Raw genomic sequence first — 27,465 nt, forward strand, 5'->3', positions numbered from 1 at the left:
TCCCTAAAGGGTGTTGGACTAATTGGGGTAATTAATATCTGCCTGGAACATCATTTGGCTTTTTGCCAGAGAGATTTGCTGAGGTGTTTTGCCCTGGCCATGTGCAGAAGTCTCACCGACTCCCCCTCTCCACAGTTCACCTGTACCCCAGTTTCCAAAATGTCTGATTGGCCAAGCTTATAACTCATCCCCCTCCACACACACACATCTTAAGGTCTACATTTCTGCCATCTCAGCTATCAAGTACAATTACGCAGACGAGGCACTGAAAGTGATCTGATCTGCCTGGACTCTTGTACCAACCAGGGCACATCTTGAACTTAAAAAATTAAGCACTAATTGCCACCTACCAAAAAAGCCCCCACCCTTAAAAAGATGAAGAGAATATATGACACAAGGTGCCTCTGAGCGTATGCTCATTGCTCACACCCCTGTGGGGCTCTGGACTCCTGTGTCTTTCCCAAGCCTGCATTATTTTAAAACATCCAAATCTGAATGCAGGGAAACGGCATGTGGGGCTGCCCACCAAATATTTGATAAATTACCTGATGTTGCTGCCTGGTGTGTGTGTGTGTGTGTGTGTGTCTGTTTGTGTGCGCGTGCGCACATGCAGGAGTAAGCAAGCCGCACTACAGGGCTGGTGGGTTGTTGCATAGTTGAAGCTGCTAGTCAGCAATTTGTGGCTTTTTTTTAAAGCATGAGATTCCTCACTTGCTTCAGATAAATGGTTTCACCTTTTTCTTGGTCTTTCTGACACATATTTAGGTCTGCTAAAAAGCATAATTGTTTCCTCCTTCTCAGTAAAAAAGGCTAGAGGCCAGATTTGTGTTCTCTGGAGGAGAAAGCAGGAAAATTCCAGAAATGGTCTCAAGCCCAAACTCTTCATATGCACAGAGGCACTTTCTCCCCCAAAGCTGCAGAGTCAAAACCAGGGAAGTTTAGTGGGGGGGGGGCATGGCGGTGGCAACGCAGGGCCCAGAGAGTGGCTTCCCACATTCCCATATTGGGCATACAGCTCTGCATGTGCTCAGGTACTCTCTTTCCCTCGAAGCAACCTGAGTCAAACCCAGTCCCAGGGCTGGTTTTCTGTTCCCAGCCTCAGTCTGCTCAGGTTGCAAAGGCTGCTGGGTGCTTGCCACTAAATTGCTCAGACTGGCCCAAGAGAGGAAAGATAAGAGAATGCCCCCTGCCCAGGCCACAATCAGAAGCCAACTAGACTGGCAGCTGAATCTTGCTTCAACAGTGGTTGACTCAACACCAGGGAGGGGATGTCATCCTCCACTGCCCCCGAGGGCAGTAGGCCACCCAGGAGGAGGGGCATGGGGGAGGAGGGGTGCAGGGGAGGCCACATGGGCTGATGGGAGTTGTAGTTCAAAAAAGTAACTTTTCCAAGCTCTGGTCTAAATGCACATGTCCCCAAACCTCACACATTAAACTAGGGAGGTGCATGCAACCCCCCACCTTTCTCATATCAAGGATTACTGCTGAAGTCATCCCCCACACACACACATTGCTGAAGCCTCCCTCCTGCAGTTGTGTACGAAACAGTCCTGTCTTAAAAGCCAAGAGGGTGCTCATCCTTCACATCTGGGAGGGGGAACCTGCTGTGTCCCTCAAGTTATTTCTGGACTCCTCTAGATATTCCTGGATTCCATCCACCCCAGCCAGCATGGCCAATGGTCAGGGACAATGAGAGTTGTAGTCGACAAGATCTGGAGGACACCATGTTAGCTACCCCAGCTACAGACTCTACCCAAGAAACAGCCAAGGTGAATACCCTCCAGATGTTGTGGACTACAACTCCCATCATCCCTGATTAGGCTGGCTGGGCTGATGGGAGTTGTAGTCCAACAACATCTGGAAGGCATCATATTGGTTAGCACTGCTCTGCACTGATTGGCAGCAGCAGCAGCTCTCCAGAGGTGCAGATGGGGGGCATTCTCAGCCCTATCTGGAGATGCCATTGGGGACTGAACTTGGGACCTTTTGCATGCACAGCAGGTATTCTGCCACTCAGCTGTGGCCCTTCCCAGGGTCCCAAAGACCTTCCTATGGCCCTTCCTATGGTTCCAGAGACCCTGGGGGTGGAGGCTCTGAGCCCTGAAGAATGGCAATGCTAGCAGTACTATGATACTATCCTACCAGCTGCAAATATTTCTAGAGCGGGACAGGCTGACCACAGCAGTCCATGCATTGCAACCTCAAGACTCGACTCCTGCAACACCCTTTATGTGGCGCTGCCCTTGTATCTGTTCCGGAAGATGCAGCTAGTGCAGAAGGTAGTGGCTGGACTCCCCACAGGAGCAGGCGACTGGCAACTTGTCACTCCCCTGCTGAGAGAGGTGCACTGGTTAACAATTTGCTACTGGGGCAGGTCCAAGGTTCTTGCTTTAATTCACAAAAGCTCTAAACAACTTGAGCCCAAAGTACTGTAGGACTGGCCTTTTCCTTATGCTTTGCCTCGATTGCCCTAGATCTTCTGGTGGGGCACTTTTAGCCTTGCTTGTTGTTGGTTGTATTATCCAGACAGGCCTTTCAAACCTGAGATTCTTTGCTAGTCAGCTTTTGCCGATGCGTTTGACATTTTCAAATGGTTTTTACTGTGTTCTTTAGGTTGCATACTGCCTTGCGATGTTTTATGTGAAAGTGTGGCTTATAAATATTTGTTTTATTCTTTATCACATCAAATTGAATCTTTATTTACAGTCAACTGACCACAAATACAGAACATAATATTAGATGTTATGAAATAAAAGGCTACATTGTCACGCAAACTACAACCAACAACAGACTAGATTATAAACACAACTCAATTAGTTTGATTACCATTAACAATCATGCGGGTTTTATTCTTTAAAAAAATGCAGAAGGCAAACTAACGCTTTGCACTGCGTACACTAAGATCTGCACAAGGCATCCCAAAGGATGCACAAGGCTGTCCCTGATAGCAAGGGCCATAGAAGGTGATGCAGGCAGCAGAGCCCCCAGTCCAGCAAGCAGACCAGGGAGCCCAGCCTAGCCACTTTATCCTGCTCCTTCCTTCTTGTTGACATGAGTGAGGGCTGCTGTGCTGTTGGCTAGCGGCTCATCGCGAGTCAGAGCTGCCCATCTTGCCAACTGCCTGCCACCCTTAGCAGCCCTGCAGATGTGACTGCCCAAGGCGGATGCCCCTGCAACCACCCTAAAACTGGCAGGGAGCTCTCTCCTTCAGCACAGCCCCCTCCCACAGCGCCTTCCCCTTTCCCACAGCAGGCCTCAAGGTCAATGCACCAGTCAGCAGCAGCAGCGCTCATGCCAAGCTGAGGTGGGAAGAGATCAAGTTCCCATAAATCCCAATTGAGAGGCAGCTGCTGCAGGCCTCTGTCGCCCCTCCTTCTTTCGCTGCCCCTTGATAAAGGGGGCTGGGGAGGGCGAAACCTGATCATGCCGCGGCTGTTTTGGGCGCCCAGTCAGGCCTGGGATGCAGAGGGGCCTATGGGGCCGCTTTGGTTGCGGGCCAGCTGAAAATTGCTGGCTATATAAAACCTTGAGCTTCCAAGTGTGCAGGGGGGGGCGAGGAGGAGGTGACCCTCATGCCCGCCTGGCCCCAGGAGGCTTCATGCTCTTGAAATTAAATGGAGGCCCTTCTTCCTCTCCCCCAGCCAAGACCCCCAATACTTTAAGGAGGTAGCGCTGGAAGCATCCAGATTTTAAGGTGACTGCTTGCCAAGATGGACATGTCACGGAAATCAAGAAGCAGATACTCTTCCCCATTCACCTTCATCTCCATCGCCCTCTCCTTCCTCTGTGATCTGCCTTGTGGCCAGTGTGGGCACTGGCTCACTCAACAGCTTATGTCATTCAAAGCACCTCTAATCTGATGAAGGTCCCCAGAGGGGATTCCCTCACACCCAAGTGGGGGGGGGAGCAGGAGATCAGCCCTCCCCACCCCCGCCCCGCATCTGCCAGGGTTCCTGTTACCAAGAGGGGGTCTGAGTGGGGCCCACGTTTCCTTGCAGCTGCTCAGAGCTGGGAGGGGGATCTCTTCTTCCTTTTAGAAAAACCAGACAACATTGGCTGTGGCACATACCAGGCCTGGAATGGGGGGTGGGGGGCTTGAGAATCCTCCAGCCCACAACAGGTGCAACATGCCACTTGTGCCGGGTGGGGGAGAGGAGGTGGGACTTCAGTTGCAAAGATGGGGGAGGGTCTAGGGTGTTCCTGGGGGTGGGCAGCAGGGTGGGCTGATTTGGGGGGATCAGCCCCAAGGAATTGTAGACCCCAAACGGCTGGAGGGGACAAATTTGGGAAGGCCAAGAATTTCTACCGCTTGCGGTGTGGATCTTCGAAAGCCAACCCTTCCTCTGCAGTCTAAATGGGACCCACTGATGGATGAGAGGAATTAACAGGCTGGCCTGACACCATCCTAATGGCCGTTTGGCTGGCTTAATCGTGTGAATAATAAATGTTTAATCGTTGTCGCTTGACTAATGCTTTCCAAAGGATGGAGAAACAAGAGTCCTTCTGCACAAAATACACACCAAATGCCTGGCATCTGCTGCTGTGCCAGAGAGTGACCATGCCACACACCCCGCCATAGAAGGCCTTAAAGGGGGGCTAGATCAACTGGCAGAGAGATCGAGCAACCCCGTTTTGCCATAACACCTAGAAGGAGAATCCAGGTTCAACTCACCCCTCTGTGCTGCTGCTGTGAAAAAGGCAAATGCCATGCTGGGGATCATTAGGAAAAGGACTGAAAATAAAACTGCCAATCTCATAATGCTGATATAAACCTATGATGTGGCTGCATTTGGAGTGCTGGGTAGAGTTCTGGTCGCCTCATCTCAAAAAGGATATTGTAGAGCTGGACAAGGTTCAGAAAAGGGCAACCAAAATGATTAAGTGGATGGAGTGACTCCCCTCTGAGGAAAGGTTGCAGCATGTTGGGCTCTTTTGTTTAGAGCATGGAGAAAGTGGACAGAGAAAAGTTTTTCTCCCTCTCTCATAACACTAGAGAGAGCCAGTGTGGTGTAGTGGTTAAGGTGTTGGACTACGACCTGGGAGACCAGGGTTTGAATCCCCACACAGCCATGAAGCTCACTGGGTGACCTTGGGCCAGTCACTGCCTCTCAGCCTCAAAGGAAGGCAATGGGAAACCCCCTCGGAATATCGCTTACCATGAAAACCCTATTCACAGGGTGGCCATAAGTCGGGATCGACTTGAAGGCAGTCCATTTCCATTTTTCCATAACACTGGAACTTGTGGACCTCCAATGAAGCTGAATGCTGGAAGATTCAGGACAGACAAGAGTAAGGACATCCTCATGCAGCGCAGAGTGAAACTCTGGGATTCGCTCCCACAAGAGGCAGGGATGGCCACCAATGCGGATGGCTTTAAAAGAGGATTAGACAAATTCATGGAGGAGAAGGCTATCAGTGGCTACTAGCCACAGTGGCTCTCAGCAGTTCTCACCTGCCTTGGAGGAAGCAATGATATTAATACAGCTGGTAACCTGTTTCAGATTTGTGGGGTAGTGACATGCTGCCAAACTCCCATGGCTGGATTAGGGTTAGCGCCAAAAGGCAGAAACTTCTGCTCCTCCAGCTGTTCCTCTTCCTCTGCTGCAGCAATTGGCTGCAAACGTGAAACTGTGACTTTTATACCCGTTTATGACTGCAGTGTCCTATTGTCTCTAATAATAATAATAATAATAATAATAATAATAATAATGCATCTAGCATGAATTTCCAAGGAACACAGGTTTCACTTTCTTTTTTAAACATCAAGTTACCAGACATCATTGTTCAGAGGAAAGCTAGTGAGCACTGCTGTCTTGGGAAGGCTTAGCTACTTGGAGGGGGCTGGAGGGCCATCCGCACATGTCTCCTCCTGACTGTTTAAATCCAGTCTCTGCACCTCCCTCCTCATTCTGTAGTTCTGAGGCAACTCCCCCCCCCAAATACTTAGACAGCCTGAGGTCTCCCACCTCCCCTCCTCTTCCCCACAACTGCCTTCTCCTTCTCCAGATGATAGGCAACTTGCCCAAGGCTATCCTGTGACTTTATGGCCGGGCCTGGAACATGAGACCTCCAAGTGTGACTTTCATGATCAATGACTCCCTATTTTTAGAACCTTCATGCAGCCCAGCTCAGCTCAGCTCAGCTCAGCTCATCCCCAAAGTCTTGAGTGTATCTGTTCACAACTGTAGTTCAAGAATGCTTATTCTGCTCTCTTGGCTGCACCCAGTGCCAAAGTAGGCCCCTCACTTGTCTTCCTTCTGGTCAAGAGGTGAGAGGAGGAGGGCCTATGAAGTAGGAAGAACCCAGGATTTTGCCACCCACTGGATGGCTTTGGACAAGTCATGAGCCCTGAAACCCACCCTACAGGACTGTTGTGAGAATAAAATGAAGTGACTCAGTGTTGCTGCTTGGAGATCTTTTGATCACGGTCAGGGTATTCCAATGTGAGCTAGCTCATTGATAGACAAACCCTGCCCCATAACTGATTTATGGTTACATTGGGGAGGAGCACTCTGCACATGCTCAAAAACATTCACTTCATTGTCACTTCACACATTTCTGGGCCACGCCCATGGACTGGAAAATAGTTCTGGGGCTGAGCCTTGTCTCCAAATACAAAGGAGCCCTACAGGAGTCACTTCAGCTCCATCAGGGATGAAGACAAACCCCTTTGCAGGCAGCCTTGATTGGAAGACTCCTACCCAAATTTCAAGTTGAAATGGAGCAGGAATGCCCAATCAGAGGCCAGCTGCTTGTCAGCAACCTGCCAATAGGAGCAAGGCACAGGGTATATATTTCTAGTCCCTCAGTCAGACTCTTGGGTCACCTGTTGTGCTGGAGTGAGACAAGGCAGCACCAAGCCCCTGGGAATTTTGCAGGCTTTGATTCTCCCTGTCAGGTAACACCCATCTCTAGTTTCCAGATTTTGCACCAGGAGCATGGGGTGCGTGTGTGTGGGAGACAGAAATGGGAAGGAACAGGTGCATGTGCTTTTGCTATGAAGGAGGCAATTCAGATTTATAAATACAATTTTAAAAAGCCCTTCATGAATGTGAGATAGTAAGTTGGAGAAGAGAACCCCCAGCTCTCCAGCTTGAGTAGAGAGTAGTGTGGGGATCCAGAGTTTGGGGTGTCAGCAGGAAACCCCCAGGGAGTTGCATCAGTATTTTGCCACCTGGGATGGCCAAGTGGAGGTTGCTAGACTCTTAGAACTACTCAGTTTAGGATGGCCCTGAATGGCGCCAACAATTGCAATTTGTGCAATGACCTTGTCAATGTGCCTTCCTTGCTGCTTGTAGGTTGGGAGTGGGAGAAGAGGCCTGGGCAGTCCCTGGCAACCTTCCAGGGGTCATCCCTTCTGTGGGTGCCTGCCAAATACTTTCCATCCCCCTGTGTGGGGTGCTCCCCTTCTTCCTTCCCTCCCTTCCTGTTTGGAGATTGGATTTCTCACTTGCCTCTTGGATCCAGGGACTGCTGACACTTTGCAAAAGTAACCTCTGGAATGCAGGCTCAGCGTGCAGCCAAAATGCTCCTCTGCGCCAGCAGACGCAATCAGGGCCCTTTTGTGGACAAGACCAGCAGCTATAAATAAACCTGTTTCCTAGGGGCTGATGGCTAAAATTATCCCCAGCTCTCCACCGGTGGCAACTGGACAGGAGTGGAGGAACCCGTATGCTTCCTACATCCTTGCCCACTTGGCCCTCTGGCTAGCTGCTGTGGGCCACTCCATAGGTTCAACTTGGGCAGCACACAGAACTGGGAATGCTCACAGCCCTGCTGAGTTTTGTTTTGTAATGGGGAATGGCACTGGGGCTCAGCACAAAGTTGTTTCGAGGGCTTCCTCTCCACCCTGGAAGCCTTTCAGCCTTGATCAGAGGACAGTTGCATTGGAGTAACTTGTAGAAGAAAAATAATTACACATATCTAGAATAAACTGTGGCCTGTGGGACTGGCCTGTACCTCATTGGCTGCATCTGTGCTTTGTATGGCTCAAACCCTAGCAGTTCAGCTGACAAGATCTGAAGAGGTCTGTGGAGATAGTATTCAGGGAAATTATGCATGGTGTGGAGAAAGTGGGTAGGGTGATGTTTTTCTCCCTCTCATGAAAGTAGACCTCGTGGACATCCAATGACGCTGAATGTTGGAAGATTCAAGACAGACAAAAGAAATAACTCCTTCATGCAGTGCATAGTTGCATGATGGGATTTGCTCCCACAAGATACAGTGATGGCCACCAACTTGGGTGGTTTTAAAAAAGAATTAGATAAATTCATGGATGATAAATGTATCCATGACTGCTAGTCATGATGGCTTATGTTCTTCCTCCACTAACAACAGTTTCATTTGTTGAAAATAATTTGTATGGAAAGGATACATTAGGATACAATTAAATCTGCAAATAACTAAAAATAAATGAAAAATACAACAGACCAACAAAGTTTAAAACGATTCAAATCAATTTCTTTTATAACTAAAGAGAACTGCTCTCAAAGGAAAATAAAATAAAGAATAAAGAGCTAATTAACCCACTCCCACCCACCCCTTTCTTTGTGGCAATAGTGACAGTTTCATTTATGAAGCAAGCTGAAAATTGCCACAAGATAATTTTCTGAGAAATTTGAAATTTGAGAAATGAAATTTGGCAAAGGTTTTAAATTCAAATACAACATTTTAAAAAAAATTGTATTTAACTCTAAAACGTTTAAGGTTGTTGATCAATTTGTAAGGTGGAGTTTAGCAAGAGCTTAATGGACACCCTGTTTTTGTAATTTAAACCTATATTTCATGTCTTGAGGATAAAATGACGTAAGGCAATTATCTTAAGAAATAACTTGTCAGATTTAATGTATTTTTTCCTTGCAAGTCCGTCACCACCTATCACATTAAAAATTCTGTAAAGAAGTTTGCATGGTTTTCTTTTCATAGAATCATAGGATAGTAGAGTTGGAAGGGGCCTATAAGGCCATCAAGTCCATGATTCCAGTGAGGAGATTTTTTCCACCCCAGAATAAATGCCAACTCTGTATAGGATTTGCATGGGCGGGAGCAGGAGGGCTCTCTGCTGTAGGCGACTCCTACCCCTCAGCTAACCCCTTTCGCTTTTGGCCTGCAATGTGCTACTTGTACGTCTTGGTTACTACAGTGACATCCCACCTTTCCTCAAAAGGAGTTCAAGGTGATGTACAAGGTTATTTATTTATTTATTTATTTATTTATTATTTGATTTATATCCCGCCCTTCCTTCCAGCAGGAGCCCAGGGCGGTTCTCCCCTCCCTATTTTATCCCTGCGAGGTAGGTTAGGCTGAGAGGCAGTGACTGGCCCAAGGTCACCCAGCAAGCTTCATGGCCGAATCGGGATTTGAACCCTGGTCTCCCAGGTCCTAGCACAACACCCTAACCCCAACACTGCACTGGTTCTGCATTGTTGTAGGACTCGTCCCACCAACCGCCACCATGCCTTTCGGAAACACCCACAACAAGTTCAAGATGCAGTACAAGACAGAGGAGGAATACCCCGACCTCTCCAAGCACAACAACCATATGGCCAAAGTCCTCACCAAGGAACTCTATGACAAGCTGCGAGGAAAGGAGACCCCCAGCGGCTTCACCCTTGATGACGTCATCCAAACGGGTGTGGACAACCCAGGTGGGTCCTGCCCTCTGCACCTCCACCACCTCCACGTGGGAAGGAACACTAAAGCCCACTGAGTGTCCTGCTCCCAGCTCTGTAAACAAAATATCAGCAAAAATCCATGACCACCATTTCTCCCCACAATTTGGCTTGTCATCTCCCTCTGGTGGCCAGTTTGCATAACTTTGCATAAGTTTGTCACCTGGTAAGGTGAGGAGGAAATAAGAACAGAGTTGAGCCTGCCTTGGGCCCACCAGTAGTGTCATGGCAAGTTCAGAAGTGCAGGGTCCCTTCATGACAGTCACAGCCACGTTCTCTTCCCTCCTTTTTTTTCTTTTTTTCTTTTGGCTTGAGGATGAAATCCCTGTTAATGCCTTCTCCCACAGCAACAGAAGTTTCTGGGAGCCAAGAAGCATGAAAGGGGAGAGGGTTAGTTCCTGAGAAGAGTGTTCTCAGTGGGTGACTCATCTCCTTTCACTCTGATTGGCTCCAATCAGTAGGAAAGGACAAGGAAGACTCTTCTCAGTGGCTAACACTTGCCTTTCATGCTGATGGCTCATAGGATACTGGAGACATAGAGACCCTGCTGGAACTCTGCTCCCAAAAAAGTAAAGGGTCTAAGACCCCCCCAAGACCCTGGATGACCACACTCCTGGGGCCCACACAGCTGGAAAGAGCAGCAAGAGATTGAGTTTAGAAGCACCCTCCCTGTTCTGCCAGTTCCAGCATGTCTGCACCTCTCTTTTCTGAAAATGGGGACAGATGCCAGCCCGCCCCCCTTTTTTTACTGTAAAACTTGGTGGCAGCAGCTCAAGTGTTGTTTTTTTTAAAATTAGCTCAAAGATTTCTCCACTGATCAGCAGATCAACCCCCTCCCCCTCCAGGTGTGGCCAGTGGAAATGCTTTGATCTGGCAACTAGTGTGTTTACATCCTGGCTGTATTCAACTAAGCTGTACTCAGAGTAGACCCATTGAAATTAATGAGCCTGTGTTAGTCATGTCTATTAACTTTAATGGGCCTACTCTGAGGATGACTAGCATTCAGTACAGCACATTATTGGAGTCAGCTCTTGTTTAAAACATTGGAATCAGGACTCCAGGTCTTACAGAACTCATCATCGGGCATGATGCTCAGAGCAACAAATAGTTTTTAAAAAAATGAATAATAATTACAGTAGCTGCATTGCCAGACAGAATGCAGTACAATTCTACTGTCATTCAACAAAGGGCATTAATCAGTTTCTATATTATTTGAAATTGAGCATGGATGGCCACTTTCTGCATTGTGTTTTACAGATTGCGGGTTACGGGGAGGGGATTTCATTTCCATGTTGCCTAGAAGTTAAGAGCTTAATGCTGCTGGAACATAGGAGAATAGGCACTGGGTTGTGTGTACAGGAAGGCTGCAATGTTGAATCAGTCAGATTAATCCATTCAAGCTGCAATACTAATACCCATTTACCTGAGAGTAAGCTCCATTGAATTCAGTGGGATTTACATCTGAGAAACACATACAGGATGCACTGTAAAAACTATTGAACCCATTGACTAAAAAAGTGCCTCCAATTCATTGGGCAGCAGATTAAAAACGTACTATTTTTAATAGAAGAAATAACAAGAACTGCAGATGGCAAGTACCACCTTTGAATTGGCATTCTGTTCTGTGTGAGAAAGAAGGGCAAAGGTCTCTCCTAAGATGTTGCCCACTGCCACAGAGGCCCACGGCATCCCAAAACAGAGGATGCTTCCAATGGTGGCTGGTGGCTCCATATCAGTGGAGCAGTGGAATCCACTCCGGGGTTAGTCCACTGCCCACTGATACGGAGCCACCACCTTTGTATGCTTCTTTTTCCTTTGGAAATAGAGAGTCGGAAAGGACCTTGGGGGCCATCTAGACCAGCTCACATATAGGATCTGCAATGCAGGTTGCAACGATAGCATCTGTGACGAGTGGTTGTCCAGCCTCTGCTCAAATAGCTCTAGCAACAGAGAGCCCCCCAGCCCCCCAAGGCAGCCTGTCCTACTGCTGAACAGCACGAGGGAGCTCTTTCTAATGTTTGCCCCAAATTTGCTTCCCTGCAATCTCTACTCACTCTCTGGTTCTAGTCCTGGCCCCTGGCACAAGGGAGAACAACCCTGCTTCATTTTATCTTAGATGCAGACTTAATTGGAAGGGTTGTAGCTCAGTAGCAATCCCCCAAGAATTATTAAGCCAGGTCTCAGTCCCAAAAAGATATGAGCAGCCACCTATGACTAGAAAACCCAACGGAAGTCTAACAATGCCTAACGCAGCTCCCACAGCCTTCTGGGAGTTCTCAGTGTTGGGACCAAAGATGGAATGGCACCAGTGGATTGATTCAGTCATTCATGAAAACACCTTCCCCAATTTAATGCTTCTGTCCTCATCCACATGCAGGCCACCCCTACATCATGACCGTTGGCTGCGTGGCTGGCGACGAAGAGTGCTATGATGTCTTCAAGGACTTCTTTGACCCCATCATTCGGGACCGTCACAGTGGCTACAAACCAACCGACAAGCACAAGACTGATCTGAACCATGAGAACCTGAAGGTAGGATCGGAGCTGGGGGCCAGGGGGAAGCCTTGGCTCGGTGGTAACGCACCTGCTTTGCATGCACAAAGCCCCAAGTTCAAGCCCTAGCATCTCTTCTTAAAAGGATCTCAAAAACAACTCTCTTCTGGACAGAAAACAGCAGCAAGAATAGACAGGCATTTGCCAACCTGTGGCCCTCCAGATGTTTTGGACAACAAAACACCTGGATGGCATCAGGTTGGCAAAGGCTGGAACAGGCAGTACCAGGCTAGATGGCTCCATGGCTTGATTAAGTAGCAGGCAGGTTCAAATGTTCACATGATGGGCAGTGGGAAAGGACCAATGAATGAGAGAGGGGGGAGGGTGGCCAGATCCCTGATGAATTTGCATGTCCCCACCTCTTCCTTCCCTGCAGGGTGGAGATGATCTGGACCCCAACTATGTGTTCAGCAGCCGTGTGCGGACTGGTCGCAGCATCAAGGGTTACACCTTGCCCCCCCACTGCAGCCGTGGGGAGCGGCGTGCCATAGAGAAGCTCTCCATCACTGGTAAGGGGGCAAGAGGAACTGGGCAGCTCTTGTCAAACAAGCTGACCACAGTCTTCCTCTCCAAAGCATCAGCATGCCTTCCCTCTTTTAGGGATATGTCCACGCTATTTATTATTTATTTCATTCATATTTGTTGAAATCATTTCTTCTTTCTAGGGAGGCCTGTGAGGGAAGGTTAGGGTTGGGTTTTTTTACATAAATAAATAAATATCAGCACCCCCACCAGACTATAATTCCTGGCATTCTTGGGTGGAAGTTTATAGTGTAGTAAATATGGCCTCTCAACTCTTAGGGTCTAAAATCAGATGGAATAGCCTGCTGAAATTCTCTTTTGCAAATATTGACGTTGAATATTCAGACAAATGTTTGCCAAATATTTGGATGGTATTTGATCTAAATATTTGAATTATTTGAGAGCTAGCATGCAATGGTGTTAAGTATTTAACACAAATCAGATAACAAGCATCTTCAGTGTTTGGTAAGTAACAGACAATGGCAGTGGGTGTTTGATAGCTGTCAGCTTATAAGACTTCAAGTATGACAGGTGCCCAAGATCAAAAACATGAGAGAGAAAGACAGAGGATACCAATAGCCACAAGGTATTTAAAAGCAATATTCCACACCCAAAAGTGAAAGCTGAGACACATTCACATATAAAATGTGCACATGCAAATAAACAATGTTTTCAATGGGTGATTATTTATTTAATTAATTAATTTCTCTCTGCCCTTTTCCCCAGAAGGGGCCCAGGGTGACAAACAAGGGACAAAATACTGAAAACATGTATTTAAAAATATATTTAAAAACATCTTTAAAAAAGCAGTGCCAACACAGACGCAGGTCTCCATCAAAAAGGCTTGTTGAAAGAGGAAGATCTTCAGTAGGCACCGAAAAGAGAACAGCGATGGCGCCTGTCTAATATTTAAGGGGAGGGAAACAGCTCCCATTGGCTTCAGCATCATACAGCTGTGTTGGCTGGGGTTGATGGGAGTTGTAGTCCAAAACATCTGGAGGGCACCAAGTTGGGGAAGGCTGGTTTAAAAGAAAGACGGCCCCGTCTGGCACAGTAGTTACAGCATCAGACTGTGTCTGGGGAGTTGTAGATTCCAAACTGCACTCAACCCAAAGCTTGTTGGGATGATCTTGGGCTAATCATGATCTCTCAGTCTCTATAGCATGCAGAGGGTTGGATTAGATGGCTGGCAAAGCCCCTTCCAAGTCTATGATTATACCTCACAGGGTTGTCGTGACAATAAAAGGGGAGAGGGAGGCACCGTGTATGGAGGAAAAGCTAGATTGAAAAAAGGCAAATAAGTAAATAAATACTGATGACAACAAAAGGGGGGCAGGTGGACAAAAGAGCGACCCCCACATCCATTGCTGGAGTCCAGAGTCATCACTGCAAGAGTTATATCCCAGTTTTCTGTGGTCCACGTTTTCATGCAAAAATGCAAACTATGTAGGCCAGGCGCAAGTGGTCTTTACTGAATGCTGCCCCAAAGGCTGGCCAGCCAGCACCAACAGACTCTAAGCGTGTCCTCCTCCGCTTTGTCTCTCGCCTCTCCCTGCCCCCGCCCCGCCCCACCTCCAGCCTTGAACAGCCTGACTGGAGAGTTCAAGGGCAAGTACTACCCGCTGAAGAACATGAGTGATGCAGAACAGCAGCAGCTGATCGACGACCACTTCCTCTTCGACAAGCCTGTCTCTCCTCTCCTGCTGGCCTCCGGCATGGCCCGGGATTGGCCCGACGCCAGAGGCATCTGGTAAGCAAAGGCACACGCTCTGGGGCTCTTTGCGTGGGGGATGTTAAGGGAGTGGGAGCTACGGAGCAGCTCCGAGCCGGGGAAAGGTGAGGCCATAGGGTAGTTGCTTTGATTTCAGGTCCTCGCTCTGGAGACGGGTGCTGATCAAGTCCAGGCCCCAGGGCAGTTGCCCCTTTAATCAGCCCTTTTGCAGCAACTGCTGTGCTGGCTTGTATAAGATTACCTGTTTTGTCTGTAAGTTATAACACAGACATTTTAAAATGCTCATTGTTGTAGCTTTTTCTTTTTCAAAAAAACATTGCATTATGTATCTGTCATGGTGTTGTTTCTAACTTCTGTTGAAAGCTGCTGAAAGGTGGGACAGAAATAATAATAAAAAGTATGAATTATGATAGTGCCTGGCGCACTGCAGTGCACTGTTGTGCTTTCACGTTAACGCCAATGCACTTGGAAAGGAGTCTCAGTAAGTGCTGGGTGATTCATTAAGGAGGCACAAATGGCATTTACGTCCTTTCCCCCACTTGCCCAGGCATAATGACAACAAGACCTTCTTGGTGTGGGTGAACGAGGAGGACCACCTCCGCGTCATCTCCATGCAGAAAGGCGGCAACATGAAGGATGTCTTCCGGCGCTTCTGTGTCGGACTGCAGAAGGTGGGCCAAAGGCGAGGGGGTCCTGGCTGTCTCAAAGGCTGTGCGGGGAGGCTGTGGGGTGCTGTGCCACGGAGTACCTTGGGCTGACAGAGTGATAGGTGCGTAGAGGTTGGCCCTATGCGGGGCAGGCCAAGACCAGGAGCCAGGTGGCAGAGAAGGGCAGTCCCTGGGCAGTCAGCAGATAAGGAAGCTTTGTATGATCCATTGGTAGGCATCTGATTGGCTCCCTGGTGAGTGGCACCTGACAGCTCAGCCCAGGTCGGCTGTGGGCAGTTTGGAGTGTCCCAGCTGGACCTGTCCCTTGGACCGGCAGTGCTGGTGGCCAAGAGACCCTTTCCCTGAGCTAGGTTTGAGATCTGAGGCACTTGACAGGTGGGGCATGAGATGTGGCCAGTTGAAAGCACTCCTCTTTGAGAGCTTATCAAAAGGGTGAGCAAGGAGTGGACATGTGGAGTCGCGGTCCTGCTTTGAGATGGGAAGGCCTGGAAAAAAACCCAGTCAACTGGGGGGGGATGCCCCCCATTTCCCCCTGGGGCCTTCACGTCTCTAGTCCTACCCACTTTGCAAAGGTCTAGGCCAGCCTTTCCCAACCAGTGTGCCTCCAGATGTTGTTGGACCACAACTCTCATCAGCCTCAGCCAGCATTGCCAATGGTCAGGAAAGTTGGGAGTTGTGGTCCAACAACACCTGGAGGCACACCAGTTGAGAAACACCGGTCTAAGGAACCACCCCCACCACATCCAGTGTGGAGCACCGCCCCCCGCCCCCCCCCCAGGATGCTGTGTGCTAGCTACTACCATAGGCCCTGCCAAGTTTCAGAGAGAAGGTTAACGGGCTTCTCCCCCTGTCCCTCCTCTCTTTTTTCTTGGGCAGATTGAGGAGATCTTCAAGCAGGCTGGCCACCCCTTCAGCTGGAATGAGCATTTGGGCTACATCCTGACCTGCCCCTCCAACCTGGGCACAGGCCTGCGTGGCGGCGTGCACGTCAAACTGCCCCACCTCAGCAAGCACGCCAAGTTCGAGGAGACCCTCAAGCGCCTCCGCCTGCAGAAACGTGGCACAGGTGAGAGAGGGAGAAGGCAGGGACACCTCCATGCAGAACAGGCAAACAAGATGGGTTGCTAGGCACACCCCCCCCAGCCGCCACCAATGCCTGCTCAATCTTAAAATAAGCCGCAGGCACTTCAACAGAACCAGGGACATTGCAACAGGGACTCAGGGTTGGGCTTTTATTTTTATTTTTACTACTTAGGCCCCTTACCTAAATGTAAGCCCCAGTAAATTCAATAGGAGTTACTTCTGAGTAGACACTGTTGTGATTGCACTATTATTTATGCTTCTGCCTGCAAATCTCACCCCATGAATACAGCCAAGACAGGCTGAATTAATCATAACTTTACTGGGCAGAAGGATGGGGGAAGTGGTTGCTGAATTCACTTCTTTATAAAGAGAATTCCACCCTGCAAGAAAAACTACCCAATCAGATGCTTGTTTATTTTTACTTTTTAACTTGCAAGATTTGTAAGCAAAATCTTCCACCAAGTCTCCTCCAGGCCTGCCTTAAACCAGAGTGTGCTGTGTTTGCCATACTTCTTGCCCAGCCATCCCCACTGCAGGGGGGCCCCTGAGGCAGCCTGTTCACAGCTGTTGCACATCCGCATGTCTTGTGGCCTTGGGGATCCACACCACAAACAAAAAGGGCAAGGTGAAGTGTCCCATAAGTAAAGGGATTCCTGCCTCAGTGACACACTAGCACAGTGTCCAGTTTCTCAGCCTCTCCTGCTGGTTGCTCCAGCTGCAAGCCGGTGGCACGCTCCCTGCAGTGTGAACGCCGCCAGGCAGCACCCTGACCTTTGCTGCAGAGGGAAAGCCAGTTAACGGCAACTCTCCCTCCACAGGCGGTGTGGACACTGAGGCCGTGGGTGCCGTTTTTGACATCTCCAATGCTGACCGCTTGGGCTCCTCTGAGGTCGAACAGGTGCAGCTGGTGGTTGATGGCGTGAAGCTCATGGTGGAGATGGAGAAGAAGTTGGAGAAGGGCCAGGCCATCGACGACATGATTCCTGCTCAGAAGTGAGAGCATCGTCCTGCCAACCCTGCGTTGACTGGGGCTTGGACTCCGGGGAGGTGACCCCAACCCTGCCACTCCTGGCAGCAACCCCTTTGCACCCTCCTCTCTCTTGCAAAGGAGAGGGGAGGTCCGGGGGGTGCAGCCGGGAAGCTCCCATCACCTGAGCCATAGTGGAAGGAGTTAATAAAGCTAACAATGGCCCCCAGAGCCTTGCCTCCCCACAAAGAGGTTCCTTGTGGCTGTTTCTTCTTCTTCTACATTGCTGGCGTTTCTTCTAAAGGGGGATCCATAGCAGACCCTGTTGCAGAGGAGCGGCACCTCTTGCATTCTAGATTAATTGTAAATCAGAGGCTGTTCTAGAAATCTAATCTGGAACATGCAAAATAGTAAAAGGAAGGGAAAGGAAGCAGCAGACAGGACACTCCACTGTGCCTCAAGGAACTGGAGGCCCCTGGCACAGCTTTTAAAAACAAAAGCATCCGGCGCCCCAGCCTCAAAGAGTCAAAAGAAATCCCTCTGGTACCCTGCACCCAGCCTGATGCCCGTTATGCTGGAGTAGCTCTGGCAATCCAGTTCTGCCAGAGCCTGGCTCGGCAAGTGAAATAGCGAGATGCAGAACTGACCCAGTGAAAGCCGTTCTCAGCCAACGCAGCATTCACTTAACTGAGTTTGCTGCCATCAGAGAAGGTGCTAGCCAATGGTTAGATGGCTTTAAAAGGGGATTGAAACACCTCCATGGAGGAGGAGGAAAAGTCTACTGATGGCTATTATAGATGTGATGGCTCAGTGGAGCCTCCATTTTCAGAGGCAGTATACCCTTGTCTGTAAGTCATAGTGGAGACAAGAGCTGGAGAGGCCCATCTGGTCCAGCATCCTTCACAGGCACTCTCCTTTGCATTAAAGTACCTGTTTTCAAAGTCCAGTATGAGAGCACCTCTAAACATGGGCAGAGGGCCCATAAGTAATCCCAACACACCAACAGCCACAAGGATACAAAGGGTATGAGTCCCACAAGGCTTACCATCTCCACAGAGCTATTAAAGGCTATTTCAAGCCCATTCCCCGCTCAGCAGATGACAGCCATTGGCCATACGTAGAGTACGAATGAGGCACAGGAGACAAATGGAGGCTTTCTACATTTATTAAGGGTTTGGTACAGATCATCGCTCTGGGGCTGGAATAACTTACAATCATCCCAAGGCTAAAGGGTGGGCTCATTAATATCGCTACCCAATGATACAGGGGCTAACCAGACTTATTTACAGGGGAGTCTGTACAGATGGGGGGGCGCCCAAAGAGGCAGGATTTGAGAGGAGGGGAGGAACCACGGCAGGGGGACCCAGTGTACAGAGTGGAACAAGGTAAAAGGAGCAGGGAGGGAGGGAAGGAAACCCACTTACATTTTCCCCATAAGAGCTGCCAAATGTAGTGTCAACTGTAATGGGCTAGGCAGGGACAGTCCCCCGTGAGCTCCACCTGGCCCCACAGGATTGGAACGGGGCTGCCCTGAGCCCATCTCCTTTCCCGCTCCTCCAGCTGCCCTTCCACCATCTGAGACCCCCATCCTCTGCCTCTCCAAGTTGCTGAGCCCATCCCCAGTGCCCCGTTGGGCAAGAGAAGGCAGGGGCCACAGCAGCGGCATCTGACCGGTGTCCAATGTCCCGTCCGTCCATCCGTCGCGTGAGGTGCTGTGCGAGAAGAAGCCTGTGGGGCCTATGCTGCCCCTTCCCCCTGCTCCTTCTGAGGGGAGGTGTCGCCCATTTGGATTGGCTCTGGCAGGGCGTCCGGCTCTTAGGATGATGGATCTGAGCCATTGAACCAACCCCTGGGAGGGCCAGCCTCCTCCGGAGTGCAGTCTCAGCACCGGGGTTCTGATTTTGGAGTCAAGCTATGTGTGTGTGTGTGTGTGATGGCGGTGAGGGGCCTTCCTGCCACTCAAGGCCTTGGTGCACTGTGGCGATGTTGGAGAGGAGAGCCCCAAATCCACTCCTCATGCTGTTTGAGGAGCTGCAGGGAGTGGCCTCAGCCTCTTGAGATCAGCAGAAACATGGAAGGGCCTCCTTCCGCCGTTGCTGCACCATCTGCACAGCTGCCACCAAACACCGTTGCGAGGGGCTGAGCACTAATGGAAACCCAAAAGTACCCCTTTTGTAGGTCAAGCAGGCCACCCACAGGATGGGACTCCACTTCCACGCCAGGCAGCCTGTGCCTGGTGTTGCCCATGCTCAAAGCCTCCAGCTCTTTCCCTGCACCCAATAAACACCCCTGCCACCCGAGCAAGAGTCTGTTACCGTTTGGCCACGATGGCAAAGGGCTTCCTACACAGCTACTCCAGAGACACTTTGGGACATTTGGCTTTGCCCACCTGGCTGGCTGCTGGGCTTTGGGTGACACAGGGGACCCGGAGCTGGGATGTCAGCTCTCTGGCAACTGAACAAAATGGGCTGCAGCTCATCACCCCCCCTGCCAACATCAACTGGGATTCGAATCACCTGGAGCCATAATTGCATTCTGCCTACAAGAATGGAATCCCAAAATGGAGCTGGGATTAAAACAAACAAACCTGGCTTTGTTTTGAAGAGGAAAAAAACTGGCCTAACTTCTGGATTTAACATGAGCCAGTGGAAGGGGGTAGAGAATGAACAGGCGGGGTTGCCCCTTCCAACCCGCATTCTCTTGATGGCAAAGGGGGGGGGGAGTCTACCCTGCCACTCTTGGTCAAAAATCCCCTCCCACTTTGCCATGGAGGCTCCCCGTCCTGTCATGCTCCTGCCCGTGTGAGAGTTAGCAGGGTGGAGTCAGCCCCCTCTCACCACAAGCTCAGGAAGGAAGGAAGGCCAGCTGAGAAGTCTCCTTTTGCGTTTCCTGCACCAGCCAGGAGCTCTGCCAGGGGATCCCCGTAGAGGGGAGGATTCTTCGGTCATCTGTGCAAGTGAGGGAGAAGTGGCCCTCTCAATGAACCCCGGTGGGATCCTCCTCCTCAATCTCTCCCTCCCCCCAAGGCCCTAGCACAGCCAGCAGGTGCGGGGTGTGTGTGTGTGTCTCCAGAGCAGCTCCTTGTCCTACCAGGCAGCAGGATTTGGCCCCAGAAAAGCTCCTACAGGGACACGATGGCAGGCGAGAGTCACACCCCATTCCTTCCCACGCTGTTCCCCAGCAGGTGGGTCGATTAACCCAGAAGGCCCAGAGCAGGTCCAGCCCCCTATAGTTGCAGCCGGTCAGAAATCTTGGCCACCAAGCTGCGGAAAGCCAGGGAGGTGCCAGCCTGGCGCCGGAAGAGGACCCCGTGGAGCCCCCCCAGCCGCTGCAGTCTGCACACCTCCACCTCGAAGGAGCAGAAGTGCTCACTGGGGCTCTTCTCGTGCGTGCAGGAGAGGACAAAAGGCTCCGTCTGGCGGCAGCAGCAGTTGGCAGAGTCCGTGGCCTGGCGGAGGGCGGCCAGGATGGCCTCAGCAGAGCGGGTGCTGGTGAGCTTCACATTCCAGGTAAATCGGAGCAGCCTGGGTTCTGCTTCCTTTTGATTCCAAGGTAAATTGCAACTGCAGGGGAGGGAGGGAGGGAGGAGCAAAGGAGAAAAAGGAGGCGTTTGCAACACACACAAAATGCCCCCAAGCCGGGGGTGGGGGTGGCAATAACTTGCCCTTTGTGTATCTGCCAAGAGTGCGCTTAAGGGTCCTTGAGAAGGACCTCAAAAAGGGGAAGTTATCATCACTCAGGGACAGAGGGTCGAACCACCTGTCAATTCCTCCAAGGTACATTCACACTTTTGAAAAGTGCCCTGCACCTAGCACTGAACTAGAAATCAGGTGCCTGAAAAGTAATCAAAATTCTGCCCGTACACCCGCCCCCCAAAAGCGGAATTCTACTACCCAAATTCATCATGCCGCTCTTATCCTGCACAATGCAATAACAGATCAGATGCTTAACAGTCTGGTGCCCTTTCATGATCCAAAATCAGGGCTCTGTCCCCCTGGCAGTAGCGACTGGCCCATTAGGGCAAGAGGGGCACTGCCCCACCAAACTCAGCCTGCTCTCAGCCAGCCCCCACCCGTTTATCTCCTTGCAACCAGTCTTGGGGGTGGCATTGGCCGCCAGCTTCCTCCTCCTCCTCCTCCTCAGTCTCCACGTTGCCCTTGCGGAACTCAGGGGGGAGGAGGATGGGACATGACCAGAATTAGTTGGCTCTGCCTCCACCTACTGACTGGCCTCCCTGCCTTCTGCCCCACCAGTCCCATGGGGCACCAGCCACCATTCCCCCCCCCCCAAGCAATCGAAAATCGTAACCGGCAATTCCTTTAGCTTCCAAGATTTCACTGGGAATTGCTCCTAAACTTGCAAGCCATGTACTTGCAAACACGAGGACTAGAAAGTGTGGTAGGAGGAAGTCTGCTTCTGAATACCAGTTGCCGGAAGCCGCAGGAGGGGAGAGTGCTCTTGCGCTCAAGTTCTGCTTGCATACTTCCCATAATGGGCACCTGGCTGGGCACTATGAGGACAGGCTGCTGGACCAGGTGGGCCACTGGCCTGATCCAGCAGGCTCTTCTTATGTCCTTCAGCTTGATTTCTTTTTCTTTTTTTAAGCTAAGTCTCAGGAAGCAGAATTCTGCAACCCATTCCACATTCTACCAATTCTGTGCTTCAGCAGAATCACAGCAGATGCACACGTCTGGCTACAGCTGCCTGAACATGGAAGAGACCAATCCCCCCCACACACCCAAAACTATCGTCACCATAAGCGCCCTCCACAGTTTAAGAACTGCCACAGCTCAGCAGCTGATACCAAGGTGGGCGACTTGGGTCTGAGCCTGCCAGCGAGGGCGCCAAATACCCACCTTGTGAGCGCAGGTCCCCTGATTCTCTCAGGTTCGTCTGCGACCCTGAAAAGGGAAAGACAGGAGAACAATGAATTGGGAGGAGGGTGGGCAACAGGAAGGTGCCAGCGGCCAGGCTGTTTCCTGCTTCTGGCTACCCGAGAAGGAGCCTCTAAGCTAGGCCACGAGAGGGAGGCACCAGCTACCTTCATCCAAGCCTCTCATCTTGCCGCCAGCCTTCATGTTTCACTGTGAGCCTAGCTGAGAGCCCAAGCTTTCCAGGCTGAGTTGGTGGAGGCTGTGATTTGGTCTTTGGGGGAGGGGAGAGGGGGCACCTGCAAGTGGGCTGTACCACTGCGTCAGACTGCATGGGATGACATGGCTGATGGCTGTTTCATATCAAAAAAATAATAATCCACCGCAGGCAGAAAGTTAGCACATCAGGGAGAAGGGTCCCAACCTCACCTTCACCCTGACCTGGGAGTTTGTTGATGAGATGAAGGAGCAGTCAGTAAGATAAACCCCACCCCCACTGCTAGCGGTGCAGCCCTGAAACAGGCTTACTGCGAGAACTAGGAACAGAGCAGGCCCTTTAAGCTGGGCTTTCAAGTTCCCTGCCCCTTGTGGAGCTGGGAGGCAGAGAGTTGGCAAACACCTGGGTGTGCCCTGCCACACAGAGCCAGCTCGCTCCTGTCCCTGCTCCACCCACTTCTGATAGTGGGGGACATTTGGTCAGTTTACACTTGGGAGAGGCCTCAGAGCTGCAAAACTACGCTGCTGGCTAACCCAGCTGTACTCCTGGCCTGGCTCTTACCCAGCCTTGCTTAGAGCTCCTGGGGTGTAGCCATAGAGCTTAGCTCGGACCTGGAATATAAGGAAGAGAGTGCTTCTGAGTGCAGGCAGTGGCTTCCCACAACCAGATGCCCTCCGGGTCTGAGATCAAGGGAAAGGGCTTCCAGGACTGAAGGCAGGTTGGATCCCCTCCCTCCTCCCCTCTTGTTAGAAGTAAAGCACAAAAGCAAGCACATTCTGCCACTTGGTGGGGAATCCCAGATTTCTAACCAAGCAAAAAGGAAGCAAAAACCTTTGAGAGACGGGGGGGCAGGGGAGGATGAAGCAAGCGGGAAGGTGGCCAGAGGCAGGCAGGCAGGCCTCCCCACCTCAGGGAAGATAAAAAGGACAGCCAGACTTACTGATTTTAGATCCTTGAGGCATTGAAGCACCCGAGACGCACCTGTTAGAATTCTGCCGCTTAGAGGGGTCAAGAGTGACCCTGAAAACAGAGAAAAGCCAGAGTGAAACAAGCGCGGAGGAGGAGGAGGAGGAGGAGGAGGAGGAGGAGGGGGAGTGGTGGCGCAGGAGCAAAAGAGGTTAGTTAGGAGAGCAATCTCTTCCTTGCAGCAGCAAAGCCTGGTCTGACCAGCTGGCCTCCAAACAGGGTGGGGGCCAAAGTGATTCTCATGCCACGTTGGCTTCCGGGTGGCCTTCCCCTATCCCAATCTGGTAGCCTTCGAGTGGAGGAACCCGGTGGGAAGAGCAAGGGGCAGGCGGACTCTTCTCAGGTGCATCTAGGTTGCTTCTGCACTAGCTCATTGCACTGGAATTACCATCCTATGCTTGCTCACTCACTTTTCAGAGAGCATCCACAATTGCAGGGCAGTATTCCCTGTGTTGTCCTGTCGTTTTCCAGAACCAAGTTGGCCCAATTCCTTTGCAATAAAAATGCAATTGCAGCATCAGCCTCCTTAGGCAATCTGCAACTGAGGCTTTTCAGGGGTTCTTTAATTAAAGTTTCCTGTTTGTAGGTCTTGCCCATCCTATTGCTTCCTTTTGCTTTTGCTGTTAGCTGCTGATGGATTAGCGATTAATAGTTGTCATCCAATTAAGCTCTCTGAACTGCCCCAGAATCAGTTTCTGCATAGCTTCCTCCCGTACAGGAAGAGAAATGGAAATTGACCTTTGGGCAAGTTAGACAGGCTGCCCATTGCTATTCCCAAAGCTGGGATCATCAGGAAGAAATAAAACAGAAAACTTTTAATTAACAATGCAAAGGATCTTTGCTGAAAGGGACTTAACTGTGAATAAACATTCCTGAATCCTATTGGCCAGAGGAAAGGGCACTGCTGAGTAACAGAAGTGCTACATTAACGGGTGTCTGGAACCTCCCTTGTAATTTCCCTTCTGGCCAGTTGCACCTAAACTCTCCCTCTCTACCCCAGAGATTTCTCCTCCATCTGGTTCGGCATCGCCAACTACCTGTCTGATGCTTCATTGCCATCTCAAGCTCAACGTGCCCAAGACGGGGCTCCACGTCTTTTCCCCAGTGCCGTCCTCCTTAGCCATTCCCCAGTGCCACCCCCCACCCCCGGAACAGGCGGACAGCCGAGGCTTGATCTTTGACTCCTCCCTCTCCCCTTTGTTCTGCCCATTCAGTGCGCAGCCATGTCGCAACACCTCTCCCTTTTAAACACTGCAGAAACACAGAGCCTTCCTTTCTGTCCCCAAACACCCTCCTCTTTTCTAGCCAACCACCTCAGTCTCCTCTCTGGCCTGCCATTGCCTCACCTTGGTCCCCTCACCTCCATCCAGCATTCTGCTGTCCAAACCATTCACCTGTCTTAATGTTATGTTTGCTTTATGTTCCCCCCACCCCACCCCTCAAACCCCCAGGCTGGATTCCTGTCTGCTTCTAGCAGGGCTCCTCATCCACATGTTCAAAGCCCTCCGTGGCACTGCATCCCCTGTCCACACTTATGTGATGACATCGCCCTGCCTGTGATATTTACACCTCCAGCTTCGCCACCCAGAAGATCCCCATCTCCATCAAACAGATCCCCTTTGCCTTTACTTCCTTGCTGCCCCGATGCCTCCCAGGACACCTGTGTGATACCACCTCCCTTAACTCCGTCGAATCCCTCCACAAATGTCCTGCTTTCCGTGATGCTTTTGGCCTGGTGGGCAACCTCTGACTCAGGGGTCAAAAGTGCCTCCCCAGAACTCCCTGTCTACCCTCTGGCCTCTTCCCAGGCCACCCTCCTCACCAGCCCTGCACTGTGCCCTCCAGGGTGTTTTCGTGGTTTGGCCTTGAACTGTGATGGGGGATGGAGAGAGGCGAGTGGGCCTGTGGCGCAGAGACCTCTATGTTTAGCATGGCTGGAAGGTGCGCTGTGGTGGGCAATGGAAAGAGTCCCATCCATTGTTCTGCCCCCATGCCCCCTCCTGCCATGTGCCCCCAAAATGTTTCCCCATGGGAGAATGCTGTCCTCCTTGGGCTGAAAAGAGTTCCCCCACTCTCTGGAATTTGCCACACAACACCACCGTCTCCCTGTGGTACTGTAACTCAGACTGGTGTCTCACTTTCATGGCAGATGCATTCTGCAACATGCTATTGACACAGCAATAGTGCACGAAGGGTGGATTTGTTCTGGTTCATTGGTTGTTTTGTGATGCTCCCCCAGCGCGACCACATCACTGGCTACCAGAGCAGGAAAAAAAACCCTCCTCAGAACATTTGTGCTATGAAAAATTATGGGATTTCACAGGGCGTTACAGGGTACGCGCTGACTGGAAATGAAGCAATATGACCGCCCCAAAACTTTTGCAGGCACAAATAGGGAAATGGGGTTGCGTATGACTACCCTGGGAGCATTAGGAGCACAAATGACCCTGAACGCACAATAAAACAGACACCTCTGGAGAGGCCCTCTGCCTGTGACCAAGTCTAAGCAGCTGAACAGCGACCACTGCACAGCGCTTCCCTGTTCCCCTCCCTGCTGCCTGCACTTTTCCCCTCCTCTTCCTACACTATTTTCTATGTCGAAATCCAGATTGTGAAGCATCACTAGATAATGGCAGAATAAGAAGCCAAAGCTCTGCAGAGCATGGGGGTTAGGTAGGGTGGAGACTCTACTAGTGGGGGAGCAAGCAAGCACAGGGCCCCATGCAGAGCTATGTGCACATGCCCACATGGAGGTGTCAAGTCTCCTCTCAAACTAACAGAAGGCACAAACTAAGACCTCCCTGAAAAGAGAACCATATGCAAAACCTTCCAAAGGACTGGCGACTTGGGAAAAACTGCCCAGGTGTCACTCCAGAAGGCAGCCACTTTGCCCACCATGTTGGCTGGATGAGATCTGGGTCAGTAAGACAGGCCAATCACGGGCAGCTTGTGGGTCTGAGAAACAACTCAGTAAACAAGCTGCTTGCCTCTGTGGGAAGATGTTTCATTCAGCTGCTGTAATGGATGGGGAGAATTTAGAGGCGAGGCTGCATAAACGAGTTTTCGCCCCAGGAGGAGCGTTTGGTTCTCTGCAATGCCACAACAGCTGTGCCTCTGGCTTGTGGGGCAGGGCCCTTCCAATGGGCTGAAGTCCTGGTGAGGTTAAGAGACAGAGCTGAGGGCGGTTACGAGCAAGGCCACTGGGGAGAAGAGATCCTGGCTTTACTAGACCCCTCTCAAGCTCTGAAGAACAAAGCCTCGAGGATGCTTTGCACATGATCCAAATTTCTGCACCACACAGCAAGCCACACACCTGTAGGATCACCATATTACTTACGGCCTCCAAGGGGGAACTTCACCATGGAAGTAACTTCTGTGTAGGCATCCGGTGGAAATAAGTGAAGCCACTAAATTGCATTGTGGGGTGGGAGGCAGGGAGCAATCCTCCAGCCGACATTCCTGACTTCTCTTCATCTGCCGGCGCCGCCCCCTACCTGCCTGCTTGCCCACCCACCCCTCCCATTGTTCCGGCAGGTCACTCACCTCCGTGTGAGTTTTGACGTGAGCTTGCTGAAGAGGTTAGAGGTGGCCCTGCTGCGGCTCTGGGGCAGAGGGGTGGCTTCATGAGAGAGGGTGGGAGAGGTGGGCGGGCCGTTCTGCACGCCAGTCCCACGTCGGTCCCGTACTTGGCCCCCGTGGAAGGTGCTGCGGATGTTGGTGCCACGCGAGAGCCGGGTACGGTCTGAAGAGGTGGACGAAGTGGCAATGCTGTGGCTGGAGGGGGAGGCTGGGGGAACCCGACTGGTGACGGCGCTGTGGGGGTGCAGAGAGGAGACAGGAGTAAATTCCACCCACCCCACAGGGAATGTGGAAAGCCTGACACAGAGCACCCTGAGCACACACAGAATACATCCCTCTAGTCACGTGGAAACCACAGGTAGTCACTACATGCCTGCAATTAGGAGTAAAGGTTTCTGAGATAAAAGGATGCAATTTCCAGGCTGGCTATAATCCTTGAATCTCTCATTTTAGGAGCTGTATCTTGAACACAAGACTAATACTCCCTCCCCCCCGCCACTTCTTTTCTGCCCTCCTGAACTTCCCACCCTCCCTCCGGATCTTTTGCAGTTTTCAGGGTTCTGTCCGTTCTCTGGGCTGAAGAGGCCTAGCTGGGCTTTCATGGAAGTGAAGTGAAGGGGCCCATCATTCCTGCCT

The 27,465-nt window shown here is 50.9% G+C and overlaps 2 protein-coding genes across 7 annotated transcripts in view; one reads left to right on the forward strand and one right to left on the reverse strand.

Annotated features, from left to right (window-relative positions):
- Positions 1–6,809: 6,809 nt before the first annotated feature.
- Positions 6,810–17,445, forward strand: CKM (creatine kinase, M-type). Its single transcript, XM_061597677.1, has 8 exons — positions 6,810–6,898; positions 9,432–9,647; positions 12,049–12,203; positions 12,601–12,733; positions 14,325–14,496; positions 15,026–15,149; positions 16,023–16,212; positions 17,048–17,445. The coding sequence occupies exons 2-8, from the start codon at positions 9,455–9,457 to the stop codon at positions 17,224–17,226; spliced, it is 1,146 nt and encodes a 381-aa protein (XP_061453661.1). The 5' UTR covers positions 6,810–6,898; positions 9,432–9,454; the 3' UTR covers positions 17,227–17,445.
- Positions 17,446–18,345: 900 nt separating this feature from the next.
- Positions 18,346–27,465, reverse strand: part of MARK4 (microtubule affinity regulating kinase 4) — a 50,764-nt gene continuing 41,644 nt past the window's right edge. For 3 of the 6 annotated variants that reach the window (XM_061597673.1, XM_061597672.1, XM_061597671.1), the window contains exons 15-17: positions 26,794–27,063; positions 22,053–22,097; positions 18,346–20,759 (exon numbers count right to left, since the gene is read on the reverse strand). In XM_061597673.1, the coding sequence (XP_061453657.1) occupies positions 20,423–20,759; positions 22,053–22,097; positions 26,794–27,063 (652 nt within the window). In that variant the 3' untranslated portion in view covers positions 18,346–20,422. Of the gene's footprint in view, positions 20,760–22,052; positions 22,098–22,845; positions 22,896–23,224; positions 23,305–26,793; positions 27,064–27,465 lie in introns of those variants that run through there. The other 3 variants (XM_061597675.1, XM_061597674.1, XM_061597676.1) reach the window with 2 other exon arrangements.

The sequence above is a fragment of the Rhineura floridana genome, chromosome 15 (assembly GCF_030035675.1).
Source record: "Rhineura floridana isolate rRhiFlo1 chromosome 15, rRhiFlo1.hap2, whole genome shotgun sequence".
In the NCBI taxonomy this organism is placed as follows: Eukaryota; Metazoa; Chordata; class Lepidosauria; order Squamata; family Rhineuridae; genus Rhineura; species Rhineura floridana.